The sequence below is a fragment of the Dendrobium catenatum genome, unplaced genomic scaffold (genome assembly GCF_001605985.2).
Source record: "Dendrobium catenatum unplaced genomic scaffold, ASM160598v2 fragScaff_scaffold_862, whole genome shotgun sequence".
Taxonomy (NCBI): Eukaryota; Viridiplantae; Streptophyta; class Magnoliopsida; order Asparagales; family Orchidaceae; genus Dendrobium; species Dendrobium catenatum.
Genome location: NW_021319324.1, coordinates 278,510 through 294,493, shown reverse-complemented (window position 1 = coordinate 294,493; position 15,984 = coordinate 278,510). Strand labels below are relative to the sequence as shown.

Below are 15,984 nucleotides of genomic sequence, written 5' to 3'. Positions count from 1 at the left end.
ATGGTTGGGAGGATAATAGGGTAGATTGATTTTTTATGAGCATTTATTACTTACTAGAACGCACAACGAAAAATTTACATATTAAACATAGAACGCACAACGAACGCATAAAATACGCATAATGAACTCGTAAAATACGCATTACGAACGCATATCGTACGCATAACGGACGCATGATACACGCACACATAAGCAGTAAATTTTATTCATAAAATTCTATTAAATATTTTAATTAATATATATCTTTGTTTGTAAGTTACTTACATTAAAATGATGAAGAAATAAGGAATATGAATATATGATGTTTATGGCTCTTGTTAGATTTGTATGATTTCATTTTCTAATCTTGAACATGATACTTGAACAAGTACAAATGGTTTATGGCTCTTGTTGGATTGTATTTAGGGAAGAGGAATAAGGAATATGATGTTTGTTTGGAAGTTTGTGTTTGGCAATTTCGTTCAAAGATTAGTGTTTGAATTTCTTATTTGTTTTAAAGCAAAAAATAATAATTTTATAAATGATTTTGAAATGTTTTTTACATAGTACGCACAACGAACGCATAAAATACGCATAACATACGCTTAAGGCACGCACAACAAACGCATAAATTACGCATTTAGTACGCATAAAACACGCACACATTCTATTAAATATTTTTGATTACTTACATTTAGTATGGAGTATGGACTGAGGGGCCGTGACATGAATAATAATTTTCGTTAGCTGTGGACTGACGGGTGGCAAATATGGTTGAGAGGATAATAGGGTAGGTTGAATTTTTATGAGCCTTTATTTACAATTTATTACTTACTATTGCTCAACATTAAATTTTTCACTATATAATGCAGGAACGTTTGCCTTATGGCAAAGTGTCAAAGCAAGCTTCTCTTGTAAAAAATCTTACCTTCTGTTGTCCAATATAAATAATCTTTGACAACCAAGCTTTCCATTCATTACTACGATATTTATCCTCCTCCCATGAAATTGATGCCAATAACTTGTAAACTTAAACCTCTCTAACCTGACCAGGTTTCTGTTAACAAGTTATTGGCATCAGGAACATGGGAGGAGGATAAGTATCGCAGTGATGGAGGGAAGGCTTGGTTGTCAAGGTGATTTATATTGGACAAGACATCAATCATAATTCCTGTAGGAAAGTTGATGTTGTTGTCTTGTTGAAGATGTACATTAGGGTCTCTTGTAAAATTGTATTTGTTATAAATGTTCTTTTAATTTGTTCTTATATTTTTTATATTGTACATAGTCATTAAATGTTCTTTTTTTTGTATTTAAAGATGTACATTAAATGTTCTTTTTTCTCTTTGACTTTATCTTTCATTAAAAATACGCAATGTTGACGCAGAGACCACGCACAAAAAACGTATGGTGAACGCATAGTTTATCAATATATAACGCATAAGATACGCATAATGTACGCACAATAAAATAATTAATACTCCTGGTACTCAAACAATACCTAGAAAATCATGTTTTATTAACTACTAATACAAAATCATACATTAAATTACATCTGCTCCAAAACACGCAATGTGCACGTAGGGTGTACGCACAAAATACGCATAAATACGCATAGAGTACGCAGTGTTCTGCTTTATCGACGGCTCGACATTATATAATACTGAACACATCCAGCCCGCATATTAAACCCTAAACTTATTTGCTTGGAGGTTTCTTCTACTGCGAGACTGCGAGTTGGGTTGCTGTCTTCTCCGTCCGACCAGCGTACGCTTCTGTCCGAGCCTCCGAGGCTGCTGTCTCCTCCGACCTGCATCAGGTCATATAAAAGATTAGTAAGAACTCGTTTGCTTCCTAAAATTTCTCTCAATCAGGATGGTCAAAAATAAGGATAAGGCTGCATCAGGTCATAGAAAAGATCCAGCATGGAAATATAGCACTCAGGTGGATGTAGGAGGAAGTGATAAAACATATGTCTATCTGAAATGCAATTACTGTGATAAAGTTGTGAAAGGTGGTGTGACTAGGATGAAGGAACACCTTTCAGGCTCTCACAAGAATGTTGCTCCATGCTCCAAAGTTCCTGATGCTGTAAGGGAAGAGATAAAGTCATACATGAATAAGTCTATCACATCAAAACATCTTGCACAGAAGCAATTTGAGGATAGAGTTGATGCTGGATCTTACTACGGGAGTGAGCGCAGCGTCAGGGATTCATCTTCTTCTATGAAGCCCATTTCATCTAGGGGTGCTAGAGGGCCTATGGATCATTATATGGTTGACACATCAGAGGATAGGCCTTCTACTACACAGAAGATGGCCCCAGAAAATGCAAGAGAGGCGCGGAGAGAGTGTGTAAGGATATAGGCAGATTCTTCTACGAAAATGCAATTTCATTTAATGTTGCAACATCACCTGCTTATTACAACATGATTCGTTCAGTTGGAGCATTTGGGAGAGGGTTCAAACCTCCAACCATGTATGATTTAAGAACATGGATTTTGAAGGAGTTGGAAAGCACTGATAAAAGCATTGAAGAAATTAAGAAGACTTGGGCCCAAACAGGAGTAACAATTATGTCAGATGGGTGGTCTGATATCAAACATAGAAGTCTGATCAACATCCTCATTAATAATCCTTATGGTACTGTGTTTTTAAGGTCAATTGAAGCATCTGACCAGGTCAAAGATGCTGAGTTCATATTTAGATTATTAGATAGCATTGTTGAAGAGATTGGAGAACATTTGGTTGTACAAATTGTGACAGATAATGCAAGTTCTTATAAGGCTGCAGGTAATAAACTTATGGAGAAGAGGAAACATTTGTATTGGACTCCATGTGCTGCACATTGCATAGATCTGATTCTTGAGAAGCTTGGGGATCTACCTCAACATAAAAATGCACTCACTAAAGCCAAAAAAATAACCAAGTTTATTTACAACCACTCTTGGATTCTAGCTCTTATGAGAAAGTTTTCGAAGAAAGAAATTCTAAGGCCAGCCGCAACAAGATTTGCCACCGCATACTTGACCTTAGAGAGCATGCTGGATGCCAGACAACCTTTAGAGGCTATGTTCACATCTACACAGTGGTTGAGTTGTGCTTGGGCGAAGAAGGCTGAGGGAAAAGAGATTAGAAAGATTGTTTTAAATGACAGATTTTGGCAAAGTGTCTTATATGCCATTACAACCACTAGACCTTTGGTTCATGTTTTAAGGATGGTGGATGCTGAGAAGAAGCCTGCAATGGGTTTCATCTACAATGCTATGGATGAAGCCAAAGAGATGATTGCCTCCAACTTAGGAGGCAGTGAGGGAAGCTTTAGGGAAATTTGGAATATTATTGATGATAGGTGGGAACTACAGCTTCACCGACACTTGCATGCCGCTGGCTACTACCTAAACCCTCAGTATCAATATGCAGAGAACAAGTCTACAAACCCTGAAATAAAGTTGGGATTATATCATTGCATGGATCGTCTAATAAGTGATGCAACTGAAAGATCAAATGCTGACTTGCAATTGGTACCTTTTAGGAACAAAGAAGGTTTTTTTGGATTACAACAAGCAAAAGATACAATTGCCAAACGATCTCCAGTTGAGTGGTGGATTCAATTTGGTGATGGGACTCCAGAATTACAACGTTTTGCTGTGAAAGTTTTGGGCTTGACATGCTCTTCATCTGGCTGTGAAAGAAATTGGAGTACCTACAACCAATTACATACAAAGAGGAGAAATCGTTTGTCGACATTGAGGATGAACTCACTGGTGTACATTATGTATAATAGGAGACTCAGAGATAGAAATTTGAAGAAAAAAGGATTAATGGATGATGAAGATCCTTTGCTTTGCGATGATGTGGCATCTGATGATGAGTGGTTTGTAGATGATGAAGTTGAAGTGATGCCGTCTGAATTACAAGATGAAGATTTAAATGTTGATTTCTTTGATGGTCTTAAAGCATCCACATCCACCACAACTCAAGAACAAATCAAAAAAGGTATATAAATAATATAGTTTTCTTTTCTTAAACTTTTATTAATGTATTACACTATTATTCATTATGATATTGTTCAAAAATTTCTACTATTTAGGGAAGAGGAAGATAACTAATAATGAGGAAGAAGAAGCTGATTGGGAGATATTGGACTCTATAGGAGAGGGGGAAGATGAGAGAGCAGCTCATCATAATGATGATTCAAATGAAAACCCCCTTAGTGATGACTGATGAGTGATGATAATGCTAATGACTAGTGAGTTCCTAACTTCTTATGTGATATGTTAATGTCATTGCTATTTATCTTGTGCATTTTTATGTTTTATATATTATTTACTCATTAGTATATACAAAATTTATTATTTTATGTTTACGTAATTTTTTGATTTTGAGGCTTACGCCTCAAATCGCCTTGAGGCTTACGCCTCGCCTCACGAACGAAAAATGCCTCAATACCCGAATACGCAATTTTAAACCTTGGGATGTTCTCGCGTGAGGAAGAAGAGCTGAAATCTCTAACCGTTTCTCATTTTATCAATGAGAGCAGAGCAGCAATCGCGGGATATGTGCATAAATCGCGAGAGGCGACGACGCCGAATAGTAGAAATTTGAGTTAGATTTGAGCAAGATTTAAGCAGGATTTTGGGGATTTGTGCTAGAATAAAATTCCTCGATTTTTGTGCATCTTAATTTGTGTGTCGTTGTCTCGAAACTTACACAAAATTCACATGTTTGCTCATTCAAATGACACATACAATATGACAGTCATTCTTGGATATTTTCGATGTTCCGGACGCAACAGCAAAATCCATTTTGCGAACGGACGTCATTCAGGCAACATCGGGTCATTGCGCCTATAATTTGTTGATTTTGACCGCCATCATTCAATTCAGTTGAGATGGGGTCCTCCCGCGGTTAAATTCAACATTTTGATCACATTGGTGAGATCCGTTCGGTGATTGGAGGTCGTTTGAATAGTTTAGTAAAGTGACGCGCTTTGTTGACGATCGCGCTCGTCGATCGTCACTTTTGTCACCTTCGCCCGTGCTGATTTAGGCAATGTGTGAAGATCAATAGTATGGTAGACATCCAGATTTATCTATATTGTGGGTTAAGCTGACATATGAATAGATAGCATGAAAAGACACTGAAGCAAGCACATCAGCAAGATACACAGTGCCCAAGAGATCAATGAACCAAACAAGCCATACTTTGAAGTTTCAAACATTTACAATATCTTCAGGCTGTACTTACGTCAAATAAATAAACTATTATTCACATATCTAATTTAGAGGAAAACGGGATAGATGCACTATCCTTTCTATTGCCTCAGAAGCTATTCCTTTAACAAATCATGGTTCTCAGTTATCCAATAATTTCTCCAATATAGACAAAAAATAAAGGCAGGACATAGTTCAAAATTCTTAGAAGCAATAGTGCAATAGCACAATCATTTGTGCAGAAATCAGGTTTTTATCATTTTTTACGGAGATTTTGAAAAATCCAGCTGTGAATTTCAGCTTTTTACAAGTTCATGGTTAAATGAGTATGGTTAATGCAAAAGCAATTTAAACAAGCATCCTTTGGCTTTAACTTGGAAGGCTCGATCAACCACTATTAATGATCTTTATATGAAAGCATCACATATGAGCTGTTTCGTAGGAATGGATAATTAAAGCAAACATTTTTGGCAAGCAAAAGAAATACAAAATAAAAGGGAATGTAAAGGTGCAAATTTATATGCAGCAATTTATTAACAATGAGAAAAAAAGGAAGATAACATTCGGTCATTAACTTTCACTAAACTATAAAATCCTTGATAGGGCTGTCCCAAGACCAAAATGACCTTTCAGAATGAAAAGCTTACTTATACTGGATAATCCATGCAATGCTTCAAACGTGTTTAACATTACCAATACCTAGAAGGGGTTTGACTTTGTTGCTTTGAAGATGCCCGATAAAATGCCATTTGATATCATCAGGAAGCTGCAAAATAGTACGAAGCTTCATCAAATACAATATGCATAAGGTAAACAAACAAGACATAAGTTCAATGTCCATACAGCGAGAATCAATATGAAGACAGCTTTATCCAAAGAACTAGTTTCATATCTCGCATTTCAAGTGAGGATGAAATAAATAAACTAAAAACAAACTTTATAGGCTTATGCTGTAATAAGAATGTAATCATTGTGTTATGTGAAACAAGGTTATAGACTTATCCTGTAAAAGACCTGGCGATGGCTGGAGCCTTGTTCACGGAGATGGTTCCCGAGGTGACATTAGAATGAAAATAAGAAAAGAGGCTGGTGGCAGTGGCCACAATAAAGAAATGAAATACAGATGGATTCAAGCTAGCCAATGGGAAACAACAACAATAATGGTTCTGGTGTTTGGCAAGCATATGGAAAAAGCAGCGGTGGCTATTTCATGAACAAAAATGTTTTGTTTAAGCAACATGACTTTATAACTAGTCAGTAAAATACTTATATGATCTTGCAGTTACATAAGATTATCATCTTTAAAAAACTAATAATAAAATACATTAGATTTAGAAAACAAAAATCATTAAGAGTAATGCCCATCCAAGAAGAGAGAAGCAAGAAGCCATTTAGACCTTAGGTAATCAAACATACCAAAATCACTGGGGGAGTTATTTAAATATAGAAAATTGGAGAAAGATTTTTCCAATTAGCGCCTTAATTTGATTATAAGTTTGCTGAAATTAGAGATTATTCCCTCTATTGCATTTTAAGTGCTTAAGTCGGGCTTATTCAAATTTTGATTGAACTACTAATAGAGTCATCAGGTTTGCCTCGTCAAGGCATTCATTTGGATTATAAATTTGCCAAAATAAGAATTTAGATGAATCTGCATTTGAATGTGAAAATTTTTAATTCAAATGTGCCCCATCAAATTAAATTTCTCATAGCACGTCAATGCTATAAATGAAATTCCTAGCGAAATTCCCAAAATTATTTAAGACACAAGCTCGTTATTTCCAAACAATAAGTTAACTCGATCCCTAATCTCGCCGTCAGTTCCGAGGGGAAACCCAATTATTTGCACATCGAAAACAGGCGAGAAAGAAGAAGAGATCACCTGAGGCGCCTTTTGTATGAACTCCTGGACGTAGTTCTCGCCGAAACAGCGGTGGCCTGCATCGTAGAGATCCCGGATTAGGGAGACCGGTTTAGTCTTCCCCACAGCCACTACTCTCACGTCCTCCGGCTGCCTCCCGGCCTTCTTCGCCGCCCCTTCGACCCGTCGGAATACAGCTCGCAGCGCCGTCGTCACCTTCCCTTCAACTGCTGGGGCCGCCATGGATACCGCCCCTTAAACTCCCCTGCACAACCATTGCAATACTAAATTTGAAGAGTGGAGAGCTGCTGGGGTAGTGCACGCTCAGCTGTGTTTCCGGCCACACAAATCTAACCGGACTGTATTTTATTATTATTTTTCTCTATATTATTATTATTTTATTTTATTTACATTTGAGAGTAAAGTGAATGAGCTTCTAATCTAAGACCTATTTATTAATAAAATTCTCAATTAATAAATTAAAATAAGCTATATATCTAATAAATTAGTTGAGGTTATCGACTAGTACCGGACTTTAGCCCAACTGTCGTCAGGCCACCACCTGGTCGCCGACCATCGTCGAACTTTCACTCAAACGTTGACCGCTGCCGGACTTTCACCTGGCCGATGATCACCGCCAGACTTCAGCCCGACCTTCGTCAGGCCATTGTCCGGGTGCTGATTAGCGCCAGAATTCCACCCGGCCGCCGATCGCCGCCGGACTTCAACCTGACCGTCATCGGACCACCGCCCGTCCACAGACCGTTGTAAGACTTCCACTTGGCCGCCGACCGTCATCGGACTTTAACCCAACTATCGTTGGGCCACCGCCTTGCTGCCGATCGCCTCTGAACTTCCACTTGGACGTCGACCGCCGTTGGACTTCCATCTGGCCGTTGATCAACATCGGAGTTCAGCCTGACCTTCGTCGGACCACCCCCAGCCGCCGATCACCGCCAGACTTCCACTAGGCCACCGACCGTCGTCGGACTTCAACCCGACCATCATCAGACCATCGCCCTTCTGCCAACCATTATCGGACTTCCACTTGGCCGCGGACAGCTAGCCACCAGACTTTAGGCCAACTGTTTTTGGGTCATCGACCGCCGTCGAACTTCCACTATGACGTCGACCTCCGCCAAACTTCCACCCGTCTGCTGATCACCATCGGACTTCAGCCCGACCTTAGTCGGACCATCGCCCGGCCGCCAATCACCGCTGGAATTCCCCCTAGTTGCCAACCATCGCTGGACTTCAACTCAACCGTCATCGGACCACCGCACGTCCACTGACCATTGTCGGACTTCCACCTGGCCACCGACCGCCACCGGACTTTAGCCCAACTATCGCCAGGCCATCGCTTGGCTGCCGACCGCCATCAAACTTCCACTCGAATGTCTACCATCGTCGGACTTCCACCCGACCGCCGATCATCGCTGAACTTCAGTCCGACCTTCGTCAGACCACGGCCCAGTCGCTGATCACCGTAAGACTTCCACCCGGCTGCTGACCGCCTTCGGACTTCAACCCGTCCGTCATCGGACCATTGCCCATCCGCCACCAATTGTCGGACTTTCACCTTGAACGCCGATTGCCTCCAGACTTTAGCCGACAGCCAATCACCTCCGGGCTTCAGCCCGACCTTTATCGGACCACTGCCTGGCCGCCGATCACCGTCGGACTTCCACCCAGCTGCTGATCATCATCAGATTTCTACTTGAAGCTAGACTTCTGCCCGTCGCCAGACTTTCGCCCCTTGCCAAATTTTTGCCCATCGCCAGACTTTCGTCGGACTTATACCTTTGTTGCCCATCATCTACGGCCCTTCCAACTTTCGTCGCTGCTAACTACCTCGATGTTTGTTATTCCAATTTCTACCGTGTAATGCATTTTATAAAATGTATATTTGCTGCATCAAATCAAAGCCTTCCCCCTAAGGAAGGGCCTAATTTGTAAATGAAAACAAACACTAGTGGATTCATTCAAACTAGGCCAGGCCCCATGATTTTTCCCCCTTATTAGGGGTTTTCACGTAAAAACTCTGGTGTCTATTATGAATGCTACACCCTCTCTCTTGTCTATGTGTGTATTGGATCTTTGTACAACGCTAAGATGTTAAACTTCATATTTCTCCACCGTCATGAATATTCCTTGACGTAGAAAATATAAAGCTCGAAACATCTGAAAAAGAGTGCACAAAACATACTAGAAGACTCCCAAAAGTTGAATTGTACAGTCATATATCAAGCATATAGAAACAAGTCTATCAAGCAAAGTACACTCTTTCATATAGTGCACATAATATTAGAAACTATGCATAAAATAGAGCACTAAATGTATTATAATATAAGGAAGATACTTTATAGAGGAGTCATAAAAATAAATCCATAATGTATAGTCATGCATTTATAGATTAATTATACTTTATCATAGTTCAAGAGATCAAACCACTATCACAAGATAATCGTGCTTACAATCTTCTAAAGAGAGAAGATCTAAAAAAATAATGTTGTATGTGTTCTAGAGCATCATAATGATTTAACATGTATTTATTTAAATTGGTTTAAAAGAAATTTAGTATTTGCTTAAAATAAGTATTCATATATATATATATATATATATTTGATGGATGGCCGCATCAGATTACATATGTTGGTAGTATATGCTTGCTTAAGATCCTATGAGGATTTTTTCAATAGGCTTAAAATCTATATACTCACATACACAACTAGTGTTTATGTTTTGATTAGCCTTTTAATGAACATTTATCAAGAAACTTACATGAACATTAGATGCCATATGTGGACCTCCAAAAAAGCACTGCTACGGCTGCAGGATTGCAGAGGAGTATACGACCGCACCTACCCTGAGGGATAGAGACGATCACGGGCCTCTGCGCTCCTCGCAAACTGGCCAATGGAAGGGCATATTAGACCCAACATAAGATTAACCATGGAGGATAGCGAATCTCGCTTATGCACCTCGATGAGTAATAATATGCACGGCCTGATCACAATCATAGGTTTCCCCCATCTGATATATCAGCTCTGATGGGATTTAGTATATGTGAAATTCAGTTTCTCATGGGCGCAAGCCCCCGTGGTTAATTATATCTTAGACCGGGGCCTGAGAAGACTCTCGATTATCCATACATTATCTTATCCAAAATGGGATTGACACAAGGGTATAGACTAATAAGTCCTACTCAAAGGGAAGAAAGGTCTCAAATGGCTTAGTTAACATGCAGAGTTAATATCAACATTCAGAAGGACTAAGGTAGTGAGAAGAAATAGGAGTAAATAAAAGTCAGGCAATCGACACATGAATGAGAGAAAGATGGAAGTGGCGTCATCCATATGACCTAGATAAGTAGGATTTATAGTCCCTAAAAGGAAGGGACCTACCCACTATTTAGGCATACTACTACGAGATCGAATGTAGTAGCCTTGAATCATAAATTTAGATTGGGTTTAGTGTTATACGAACAACACTGACACCCGTGTCCTAACTAATGCAGTGCAAAACCTGGACCTATCCCGTCCTGGATTGGGGAGTCAACTAATCACCTGATCGCTTTAAAACCATGATGTCAGATCATTTTATGAAAGATGGGTGGGTGGTATAATTTTTTGAAGTTAAGGTCGACATCTAGAAGGTTTCCTAATTGGCCTTATACTTATGTGGGGTAAATGCTCCTAATTAATGCAATTAAATTTTAATTAAATTTATTCTAATGCAATGTATGCTGGTTAAAGATTCAAATCATATATGCTTTAGATTTTAAAAACAGGCTTTTATAAAAATAATTTTTAGAAGGAGACTAGACTTCCCCATGTCCAGCACCTCATCCTCATAGGCCAGATTAACCGGACTCTACCCGCAGGTGGGGAAGTGTCTCAAAGTAAGGAGAAAGAAGAATGCATTGATATGCATGCGACCCCGGATGATTCTAGCAATTTTCTAGGTCGTTAAGTTTCTATGTTATTTAATTCTTAAAATTTTAAGTATTAATTAAGAGTGAAAAAATTTTATAGTCTTTAAAGAGCCTAACGAAATCCAAGTTAAAATAAAAGTGATATGCAATTCGCCAATAAACTAGGAAAAACATGCAACCCTAGAGGCAATCAATATCAATCAAACACATTAATATGATCAAACTATTCAAGTAAATGTCCATAGGTCAACTGCCATTAATTACAAACCAGGGTCTACAGAAAAGTAAAGTAGCCGGGCACCTCTGCCAACAACTCGGATTTCTAAGCCTATGACTAACGGAAATGACTTTGAGTGGGATATTAAGTCTTCATATCTTCAGTCTTCTTTGGATTTCTTCTCCTTGGACTCCTTGGAACTCTCTTCCTTAGACTCTTTGGATCTCTCCTCTTTGGACTCATTAAATCTTTCCTCCTTGGACTCCTTGGATTCATCGTGGATTGAATATCCAAATGAAGAGACAATTCCTCCCCAAAGGGGGTATTATCTTTTCTCTTTGGATATTTAAAGCCATCTTGACTCGATCTTCCAAATGGAAGAAGACTCTCCCCTTTGAGGATGCCTTCTTATTTTGGAATTTGAGTTGGATAAGAATATCCAAACTCAAAGATACTTTCACAACTCTCACCAATATTACAAATTATTATATTAAATGAAAACAGAAAATTCTAGGCTCTCATGTAATGTTATCCTAATAAAAATCCCAAGCAGTTGATATATACAAGTAGTTTATATGGAAATGAAAGTACACATTACAATCACACTTGGCCGTGCTCTTAATTATGGAGGGCTAACCAGTTTTTGGACCACTTGTAGTAGTTATTATTAATGATTCTTAGCCCTCATTTATTTAATGGGGCTGAGCAATTCCGAAGCACCTGCACAAAATATTATTAGTATAAATCATGACAGTTGTCCCCCTTTTATTTAGCATTGCATGAGCATGGCCACCTGCAAGAAAAATAATATATATATCGTCCCTAACATAGGGGTAAATCTAACACACATTACATCAATCAACAGTGCAGTAAAAGTAAGCAAACAGAACAATCAATTTACACAACATGTAGTAAAATCATGGAAAACCTGACACACAGCAGAAAAGTAAACATCGGCCTAACCTAGGTCTAGAAGTGGTGCCCTAGCAAGTAATTCTATGTGTGTGTAAAGGCCTATGTGGCTGGGATAGATTCTAAACTAGGTAGTTAGTTAAAGTTACTCAGAGTTCAAGTTTGTTGGAGGCTGGAAAACGAAATTTTAATTAAAGTCTAAATATTAATGAATTATGGTTCATTTTAGTCAATTTAGTTTATTGATTCATTTTTAATGCTTGGGGTAATGATATTTGAAGTTCAAATTAAATTATCCAATTTTGAAAAGTCCTAAGTCCTCTTAGGTGCTAGGTTGAGGGAGTCTAAAAGTTACTATAAGAAATAGACTAGGTTTGAGGTTTCTAACATTTTATATAAATACTAGACCTTAACATGAGTAATTAGGCTTTGAGTTTACTGGATTTGGGATTTTTTACGCAAAGTTATGAATTATACAAGTTTACAGTAATTAAAGGAATTATTAAACTGCCTAATTATGGGTGATTTTATGATTTTGCTCCAAATTAGCTCCAAACTAATTGAAATAACCCTCAAAGGTCAATAATGACCTAAGAAAGTGTTACAAAGTGTTTGGGGAAAATTTTGAATTTTTTAATAATTTTTAATTATCTAATAAGGGCAAAATGGTAATTTTAATTAAAGTTAAAATTAAGGGTCAGATGAAGGTCAACCTAAGGAGCCCTATTTATCTTGTTTAAGAACTAAATTTTGAACAATTTCATCTATTATAGGTATTTTTCTAAGTTAAAATAAATTTATTAGAATTTTTAGGAGTTACTGGGCTCTATTTATCGCGTAAATTAGGGTTGGTTAATTAAGTGGTCTAAAGAGTCCCAAAAAAATTTCTAAAAAATTTTGGGGTGTTCAATATGTAACTAAATTTAAATGTTGGAGTTTTCATATTAATCAGGGATCTATCCTAGCTCCTAGAATTTTTTCTATGTTCGCTAGTCCTTAATTATTATCCTTAGGGTGTCACTACGTTGAATAGGTTTAAATCAAGTTCTGAACTAACCCTTAAGGTAACAATGCATGGAGTACACAAAAATAGTAAACACACCAAGTCCTTAGATCTAGCTCGGAGAGCCTAAACTAAGCGCTCGTGCATTCTACACATGCAAACTACAATAAAAAAAATAATTATGCTAAATGAGGCGATTAGTGAATGATTGAGATTCAATCATTCACTAATCCACTCCCCCATGATTGCTCTTCATATGCATAGCCTAGTGTTTAAAATTTCATTGGAGTGGATCTTCCGAAATTAGGATTTGAATTATAAGTAATTTTAAAATACTTATAATAATAAGTATTGACCTTGAATTTCAAAATAATAATAATAGTAATAATAATAATAAGTGTTGAAACTGTTTTAAAATAATAATAATAATAATAATAATAATAATAATCATAAGATAGAAACAAAAAATGTTAAAATAATAATAATTGTTAATATTATAATTAAAATAACAATGATGATAATATAATAATAATTATTAAAACTTAAATAAAATAAAAAAATATTTTTAACTCTTTTTTTAATAACTAAATAAATATACATTATTTTTAAATGAAACTAATTTTAAATTGAAGGAAATTTAATTATGAACAAAATGATATATTGTATGTATTTTTAGGATTTATATTTAATTTATTATGATTTTTATAAGAAAACTGTTTAAAAAAATTTTAAAAAATAGATAAAATTAATTAAAACACAATTGGTGGTGGCGGCGGCGGTGGTCAGCCACGTGGCAATGCGGGACGGGTTTAGGTTTAAAAAATTTAATTACCTCATTCTCTCAAACGGCTAAACCAAATGCCATGAAATTTTAAACACAGGTACAATGAACGAAGAGCATTCATGTGGGCCCTTTCTCACGATCTAAAACACAGTGTATGAAAATCTATTTAGATCTAAGTGCTATAGCTAGGGTTTAGGTTTTACCTCAATCCAATGAATGAATTCGGGAGATCTTTGTACGGTTGAGATTGTAGACTGTCTTCGTATGTATTCCTAGTTGAACTCAAGCTCCATTTTTCCCTCGATCGACGGGAAATCAACTTGGGAGGTTTTGACCTTGATCTCGTCGGAAGATCACCGCCGATGAGGATTTGATGATGGATCTAGGTCGCGAAAGGTGTGAGGGGTTGAAGGGAGTCTCCACAAAAAATCTCATGAGCTCTGGTGGCTTGGAGAAAGAGAAAGAGTCCAAAAGCCCCTCTCAAAGACCTAATTTTCACTATTTAAACTCCTATCCCTCTCTTGGACGGTGGAGAAGAGATCAAGAGTCAAATAGGAGAGAAACCAGGCTATTTTGGCTGTGGTTTGAATTTTGAGTTATTAAGGAGGCATTAAAATGCATTAAAAATCCTTTAATTTCATTAAAAAAGGGTCAAATTGACTTATTTAAGACTTGGGTTGATCGATATGATCAACCCAGTCAAATAGGTCCAAGGGGTGGGTTAGATATAAGAATGGTGTTTGATTTGGATTTAAAATTAATTTAGACCTATTAGGGCTCAATGGGTCAACTCGGGTTGACTCAGTCAACCTAGTTGACCCAAGATATAGGTCTGAGCTCAATAACCATGGTCTGACCCATGGAACCCAAGGGTTTGACAAATTCGAGGTCAACAAATGGACCCCCAATAGGAGTTATGAACAACTAGTGAACTGCTCGTGTTGGAATTGACCGGTTGTAACAAAAAAAATAGAGTAAATATCACCAGTAAAAGGTCACCAACGAGGTGGGAGAAAGTAGGGAACCCTTCTCTTGGCCTTACCCTATAGTGAGGATAGAGCCTAGGAGAGAGTGAAAAGCAATAGTGCATAAGTATGGTGTCACCAAATGGTGAACAAGTAGTGGGATCTTCTCATGGCCTTGCCCTACAATAAGGGTAGAGCCAATAAAAGAACCGGGGTAGAGATCACCACAAGGGTGAAAAAGAAGTAAAGGACTTCTCCCCTAGGCTTAACCTGTAGCGAGGGTAGAGCTGAAGAGAAAAAACCAAGAGTAAAGGTCACCACGAGGGTGAAAAAGAAGTAAAGGATTTCTCCCTTAGCCTTGCCTAGTAGTGAGGGCAGAGCTAAAGAAAGAACTGAGAGTAAAGTAATAAAAGTAGATCGACTATCTGCCTGACCATATCGAAATAGTAGAATAGAAGGTGAAGGGGTCCCATCTCCTCTTGCTCCTCTCGGAGTAGTGGATTGGGGTGACTCAGTATTTGTCTGACCAAATCAAATAAACAAATAAAGAAGTCACGAAATCTGGTGCCTGCCTGATCACAACAGGACACTCAGGGAGAAAGGTGGTGAAGAATGCCTTTCAAATACTCTATCAGGCTTTCTCAATCAAGTAAGTTGATGTCCATATGGTGCATATGCCTACAGTAGGACAAAAGAAAAAGGAAACCTCTGCCCGGTGTATGTGTCTGCTGCAGGGTCTCTATTTGGCACATATGCCAAAAGTAGTGTAAAGAAAGAACACTCAACACAATCACCTGGCACATATGCCTACGATGATGTGAAGAGGAAATAGTCACCTCTGCTTGATCTATGTGCCTGCAGCAGAGTTCCTACCCGGCATATATGCCTGTAGTAGGATAAAGTAAAGCACTCAATATAATCACTCGGTACATATGCCCACAATGATATGAAGAGGAAAGAGTAGTGAGGAATGTCTCCTAAGGACTTTATCGGGCTCTGTCAGCCAGAAAGCATGATGTCCGCCCGACGTATATGCCTGCAGTAGGATAAAAGAAAAAAGTCACCTCTGCCCAGTGTATGTGCCTGTAGTAGAGTTCCTACCCGACGCTAATG

At 38.0% G+C, this 15,984-nt stretch overlaps 1 protein-coding gene across 2 annotated transcripts in view; it reads right to left on the bottom strand.

The window, feature by feature from the left end:
• Positions 1 to 7,383, bottom strand: part of LOC110105892 (pyridoxal phosphate homeostasis protein-like) — a 42,837-nt gene extending 35,454 nt beyond the window's left edge. The window contains exons 1-2 of one of the 2 annotated variants that reach the window (XM_020835571.2): positions 7,078 to 7,383; positions 5,895 to 5,961 (exon numbers count right to left, since the gene is read on the bottom strand). In XM_020835571.2, the coding sequence (XP_020691230.1) occupies positions 5,895 to 5,961; positions 7,078 to 7,299 (289 nt within the window). In that variant the 5' untranslated portion in view covers positions 7,300 to 7,383. The remainder of the gene's footprint in view (positions 1 to 5,894; positions 5,962 to 7,077) is intronic. The other variant, XM_020835570.2, reaches the window with a different exon arrangement.
• Positions 7,384 to 15,984: the final 8,601 nt, after the last annotated feature.